Here is a 7,055-nt window from a genome sequence, read left to right on the forward strand (position 1 = left end):
GCCACCCGTCACGGTCACAATATGGCTAGCGCACACAGCTGAATGCGCAGTTGGTCGGCGCCTGTGTGTCGACGGGTTAAAAGCTACAGTCCATGGAAAATGAACCGGCAAAAGCCCATCCGGGGCGACTTTCTAAAACGGCAGAAAAGAAGAGCCAAGGGGACAAAGTGCAGTGAAGAATGTATTTAGATGTGCAAGTAGAATAATATTATTCCCTATTCCACTTGGGGTGAATTTGAAACGCTTAATTTGTTTATTTTGTATATTATATTTGATTAAATGAGGTTATATGAATCACAGTTTTAAACAGTAATCTAATTTTGCACCCACAATGCTTTATTTGTTAGTTTAATATTTTGTTTTGATTCTTTAGTGTGCACTTTTTGTTCTCAAGATGTTGCACCTACTGGTTGAAAAATGTTTAAAAAGTGTATTTTTTGTAATATTTATTATTTATATTTAAATAACAGGGCTTTATTCTTTTGCACATATTTGCTCCAATATTGTTTGTATTTATCGATTGTTAAATAAATGTTGCAATTCCCTTTTTGGACATGAGTTCCTTTTCTCCGTGGGGAAGGGGCGCTATCAGTAAAGCTGCGCCTAGACCAAATGGTCAAGGAACCGCCCCTGTAATGTATAATAATAGTACTATTATATATATCATATACATATATTACCATTATATATATAGTATAAAATATAGATAAGGGCGCCACCGAGTGAGGGGCACAAAATATGCGGCGAGAAAAAAATAATTAAAATTATAATGTCTATTTATTTTTTCAACAGTTTTTGCCATCCCTCTATCTACAACAATACTTTTACATAAGTTTAATTTATTTTTTTTAAGTAAAAGAAATGACAATTCTGACGTGACCTTTAGCTGTTACACGGCTTGTGGCTACACGCGGACGTGGGTCGAGCGAGAGGATGCGTAGGGCGGCTGGCCACCACTGATGCTAGTCGGCTCGTGCAGCTGCGTCGTCTTCGACGGGTTACAGCTACAGTCCATGGAAATAAACGGTATAAGCGAACTGTTACCTATAACGGAGCTTCAGCTGAGTGGAGTTTTTCCCAAGTTAAAACTCCTAAAACACTACCTCAGATCCACATGGCTCAAGAACGCCTTCAGTGGGTCTGGCCACAATCAGTATCAACCATGAGTTGGTGGTCAGCATTTCTCCGAGAGTTATTTATGACTTTGTTGCAAGAAGGCCAGAAAGATTTATTGGAAGGAAAGTGTGAAGTATTCTATTCACTTGGGGGTGAAATTTGAACCTTTGTTTATTTTGTCATATTATATTTGATGTTAATATGTTATATGAACACATTTACAGTATCTAATTGCACACGTTTATTGTTTAATTGATTCTTTAGTGTGCACTTTTTGTTCTCAGATGTTGCACTACTGTTAAAAATATGTTTAAAAGTTTATTTTTTGTATATTTATTATTGAACAGGTTTATTCTTTTGCACATATTGTGTTTGTATTATCATTGTTTAAATAAATGTGCAATTCTTTGGACATGAGTTCTTTTCTCGGGTGGATGGGGCGCTATCAGTAAAGCTCGCCTAGGGCACCAAATGGTCTAGGACCGCCCCTGAGGAGTAATAATATTTTAACTTTAAGTAAAACAAGAAAAGAAATATAGATTGTCATTTAGAAATGCTCATTTTACCCACTAGACAGTTAACTGAGTCAGTTTGCTAACTGGGACTATGCCGGGTTAGACCTAAAAACTGAAACACTAGATTAGGGGTGCCGTTTTTGAATATCTTTGGTTTTCGGTGAGTAGAATTAGATAGCCGGGCTCATCTTTCACTTTTTGGTTTTATTCATTTCTTTGGTTTAAAGACTGCACTGACCAGTCCTTTTTGTATTTTTGCCTCACCTTTTGTTTGTAAAGAAACCAGATCTCCTTATAATAACTGACTTGACCACAAAACAGCTGGTTTTGTGTTGCTTCTCTTTTCCCTTTGTGTGTTTGGTCGGAGTAGTAAAAATGAGAACAGATGCTTTCAGGAAACAATCTTAAATTTGACTGATTAAATTATGAATTTAGATTGTTGTACAATTACCATTAAGTTTCCCCCGATATTAGCAAACTTGCACATGCATTACACAGTTTAATTTGGGGAATTCATTGGGATCTGTTACCTGCTCAAATGACTTGAGTCCTGCTTCTTTTCCCAGTTTGGTCATGTCTGAAAGAATGGCTTTCATAATTTCCTGCAAACAAAAGAAAGTCATCACTGTTCAAAAAAAAAAAAAAAAAAAGTAGAGTAGAGTTTAAATTGATTCCAGATGAAATTTTTATTGAACGCTTCTAATATTCAATTTGATTTGCAGACATCTTATGACTTTTACAGCACGCGTGGAGCACAAGTCCAGCTGGCTTCTTTTGGTGTTAATGATCATGTTTACTGCAGACTGCATTTGCCAGAGCTTGGGGAATAAAGTCATCTTGAGGAGACACTAAACTGTATTATAGTGACCCCCAGATTATCTGCCCAAAGTTAGTTTGTTTTCTGCAGTTTGAGATGGTTAGGGTTCCTATACACAGGCACGAGAAGACCAGACAGAAATATTACCGTGTTTTTGCAGAGTTCCTCAATGGAGCCTTGGCACCCAAGATTCTTTGCAAAACCAGACAGGAACTCAGGGTCAGGGACCACAATGGCAACCAGGCAGGACTACAGACAGAAGAAATATGTTTGATTAAAAAAGGGATTGAGAGGGTATATACAGACTGCAGAGATGCTGGTTTTACCATACCTGTAGACTGTCTCCATGCACAAATACTTGGGCCACAGGTTCACTTCGTACATATACATTCTCAATTTTCTCAGGCGCAATGTACTCCCCTTGAGCCAGCTTGAAGATATTCTTCTTCCGGTCAATAATCTTCAGAACTCCACTCTAGTCACAAAAACAAGTCAGATTGCAGAATTACCTTTAAGACTGACTTTTTTGTTCTCTTCTTACATTTCTTTATGTAGGAAAGGCATCTTTGTAGGATGAACAGCTGTGTTCTCACTGTGCTTTTGTTTAGTTGAGAATAAGAAGCAGGCCAAAATCCAAAGCCTACTTAGAATCTAAATATGATTAAGTATAAAAAAAAAAGTGTATTGTCCTTAAGCAATAGTTTGATATTTTAGGAAATAAATTCATTCATTTTCTTGCCAATAGATAAGATGCCACTTACGTCTGTCTGTTAAAAACATGAATCACAGCCGTCAGCTGGTAAGCTTAGCATAAAAACTGGAAAAAAGGTAACAATAAGCACCTACCAGCAACTCTAAAACTCAAATAATGTTTTAATGACTTTAGCTTCACGCAAAGACTGCAAGAAAGGTTAATCATTTCCTGGATCCAGCTTTATATTTAGTGGGCAAATATGAGCAGTATCAATCGTTTCAGCCAAGTCTCAACAAGCAAAGAGAATAAGCGCCATTCCCAAAACGTCAAACTACTTTAAAAACTGCAGCACCTCAGTTGCCAAGTTCTTACTTCCTTTCAAAGCAAAATTTGCCCCGTTTCTCAAAAACCTTTTGCAGTTATGAAACTGATTCCAAACAATGATCCCAATACACAATCTGCAAATATGACCCGAGGGCTCCAGCCACAAACACAATGCACCTGGTGCAGAAGAGCTTGTGGTTGCATTGATTCTGATCGGTGGTAAACATTGAGCCAATCGCTTAAGTTTCACATGTAATGGTAGGAAAAATGACTGGTTCTTACCGGCAGCCATTTTCCGATGTCCCCGGTGTGTAGCCAACCGTCTTCATCCAAGGCCTCTTTTGTCTTCTCTGGGTCTTTCAAGTACCCCTTGAACACATTTCTACCCATGATACAGACCTGGAAAAGACCAACAAGAAACAATACAAAAGTTAAGACAGACCTTTAAATATGTTTCACTCAAAATCTTCTAAACATTGCACATTCCTAAAGCTCTTAAAAGTGGTCATAACTTAATGGTCTCCCTGACCCTTTAACAATAGCGGGAAACTAAACAGTGATATCTTAACCATTTTTGAAGTTTAAAGCTGTTTTTTGGAATGAAATTAATGCGTGATAAGTGGTTGCTCTTCAAAATGCAGCAATACACAATACATAATTATTTTTTATCTTTTATCAGAGTAATCTCCTGATAGTTGTCTGTACATTAATGGTTCATTGCAAACAGAAACTGCTAATAGCCAATTTGGCTTATTGTTAAGGTGCCTTTTTACAAAATGTAAACAAATGTAGGCAAAAAAACAAACATGTGGCTCAAGTTGTAGCCCATAGCTAACCAACTGGCTAACCTACTTCCTGTTTATGGCCTCCAAATTGGTTAACTGTAGTTATTAACTTAAATTACTACATGATTATTTCCTCAAATAAAAGTTAAAAAATAAGTAATTTCTTTAACTTCCAGTTAATTTAGTGATTAACTATGTTTGTGACATTTGTATGATTTAATGGAGATGCGATCCTGCTCAGGTAGTTGTTTAATATCACTACCCCCCTCTGCAATTTCAGTTTACATGAACTTACCTCTCCTTCACCGTTTGAAGCAAAGTAGTTCATCTCTTCAACATCCACCAACTTTACAACATTACAAGGCAGAGGCACCCCAACATGCCCTGTGGTAGAAGGGGATCGTTTTGGGTCACTTGTCTGTACCACGTCTATCAAAAGCAAACTTTCTTGCTAATTTAAATACCAAAAACAGTGACATTTGTCCCTCACAATACTCCAAAACTTAAAGTGACATCTTCACATTTCTTGTTTTATCCAATCAACAGTCGAAAATTCAAAAATATTAACTTTACTGTAATTTAAGACCCAGAAAAGCATAAAAAGCATTATATTTACTTACATCATCTGCTGTCAGATAAATCTAGTGAAGTAAAAAGAACAACATTTCCCTTTGAAATATAGGGGAGTATAATTGTAAGTATAAAGTAGCACAACATTCCCTCTGAAATAAGTAGTATAATAGTAAGAATAAAGTAGCAGAAATGTACTCAAGTGCAGTGCTGGCTCAGTTTACTTAAGTTACTCTTCACCACTCCTTATAGGGAAGCTCATAGTCACAATGTGGAACAGTTGCGGTTGAACTACAGACCTGAGGTGGCATCTCCCGGCGTGGTGAAGGTGCAGCCAGCTGTGCACTCTGTCTGGCCGTACGCCTCAAAGATCTAAGAGTACCAAACCAAAACAAAATAAAAATAGAGTACAAGATCAGGTTATCATGACAACATGAAACGATCAATAGCGGCTGGACACTGCTGTGTTTGGAGAGGAGAGATTGCACAAGTGTATCATTCATTTGTTGCAAACACCTCAGAGTTTACCAAGGTTCAAACATTGTGCAGGACTGCTTTAGAAACATCTTCCAAACCAAATTATTTACAAAGAAGCTAAATTGGAACCAAGAAAATACAACATTTAGCTTCAGCTGAGTTTAGCTTTTTTAAAGAGGGGATTCTAAGAAAGTGTGCATGTTTGAGGGGGTCAAGTATCAAACTGTAGTGTGACTGACAAACATGACATTTACATTTCACCAGAGAGAATAAATGTTTATTACCTGGCAACCCAGAGAAGCCCTGAGGAAGTTGAGAACCGAGGGAGATATGGGTGCTGCTCCAGTCACCATGACCCGCACTCGGCCTCCCAGAGACTCCTACAGTCAAGATGGAGCATGTTTACAATCAGCAACTCTCCCTTTTTAGAACAATCTGCATTTGTTTGAACGGGAGCAGTACCTGGACTTTGTGGAAGATGAGTTTGTCCCATATGCTGTTGTTCCTGATGATGCCCTCCCTCACTTCAGCATATTTCCTCTCCACTGCAAAGTTCAACAGCCATTTCTTGAAAGGCGATTTGGCCCCGCTCTGAACCTAGGGACAGGAGTTTTGATTACAGCATTCGAAATACAAAACTAGACGTGTTGGGCTGATGTTTAAAGCAGAATGAGAGGAAAGAGGGGGCTGTTGTGTCTGACGCAGATGACTGACTTTGTCATAGACGCGGTTGAGAAGTCGAGGCACGACTGGGAAAATGGTGGGCTGCAGGGTTTTCATGTCATCTGGCAACAGTCTGATGTCACCCTGGAAGAATCCCACCTTAGCGCCAGCACCATACATCACTGTCTACAAGAAACAGACTAAATGCAATCAAAAGACAACACTTCAAGATATCCTTATAAGTGTAATTTATAAATTCAAGGACTGTAAACCTGCCTTTACGATCTGATCCTCACCTGTACGACTCTTTCGAACATGTGCGCCAAAGGCAGGAATGAAATGCTGACATCTTGAGTATTTGGAACAACTGCAGTCTGTGGGATGCACAGAGGCTCTGTTAGGAAGAGGTCTATGACAAACTCAAAATATTTCAAGTTTTCCAGCAGACAATGACACCTCAAAAAAAAAAGTACCTCAAAGCATTTGATGACACCTGCAGCATCAGAGACCACATTCTCATGGGTCAACATCGCTCCCTTGGGGTTTCCTGAGAAAGATAACAAATATTTTACCCATTATGACAAGTTTAATGTCAGGTAATACATTGAAAAACATTTTTAGAAAGTTGACATAATCAGATCTATAGATAAATGCATAATCTAACAAGAAAAGTCCCTACTACAGCCATGCTGTTTACTACATTAACCATCATGCTAATTAAAAGCTAAAAATGCTTTGACTATAGGACAGCACTAGAGGAAAAGTCATGAGATCAACAAAGTACTTTCATCCTGTTCCATACATAAATGCATGTACCAAATTTCATGGAAATCCATCCACTAGCTGTTGAGATATTTCACTCAAAGCCATAAAATTACGCCATGGCGGCGTTGGGTGGATGCATACTTCGATACAAGCTAATCACTGATTACTTTAAATAAATACTGATAATTAAAATTCTATCAATACAAAACATGGGTGGCAGCATCACTTCATCAAGTTCTAAGTACAAGTTTTGAGGGCTTTTGTATAGTATTTCTGCCGATAAAGACCTTACCTAACCCTACTCCTTTTCGGACATGTGGGTTCACATT

At 38.1% G+C, this 7,055-nt stretch overlaps 1 protein-coding gene across 1 annotated transcript in view; it reads right to left on the reverse strand.

Annotated features, from left to right (window-relative positions):
• Positions 1 to 2,161: 2,161 nt before the first annotated feature.
• The window catches only part of acsl5 (acyl-CoA synthetase long chain family member 5), a gene marked incomplete at its 3' end in the record, with an annotated part of 9,627 nt that continues 4,733 nt past the window's right edge, over positions 2,162 to 7,055 (reverse strand). The window contains 11 exon segments of the mRNA XM_035659066.1: positions 2,162 to 2,233; positions 2,596 to 2,697; positions 2,780 to 2,923; positions 3,749 to 3,865; positions 4,547 to 4,635; positions 5,121 to 5,193; positions 5,583 to 5,678; positions 5,761 to 5,895; positions 6,013 to 6,147; positions 6,258 to 6,335; positions 6,435 to 6,508. Coding sequence (XP_035514959.1) covers positions 2,162 to 2,233; positions 2,596 to 2,697; positions 2,780 to 2,923; positions 3,749 to 3,865; positions 4,547 to 4,635; positions 5,121 to 5,193; positions 5,583 to 5,678; positions 5,761 to 5,895; positions 6,013 to 6,147; positions 6,258 to 6,335; positions 6,435 to 6,508 — 1,115 coding nt within the window.

Source organism: Morone saxatilis, unplaced genomic scaffold, assembly GCF_004916995.1.
Source record: "Morone saxatilis isolate NCDOM2014 unplaced genomic scaffold, NCSU_SB_2.0 Contig1, whole genome shotgun sequence".
Lineage (NCBI taxonomy): Eukaryota > Metazoa > Chordata > Actinopteri > Moronidae > Morone > Morone saxatilis.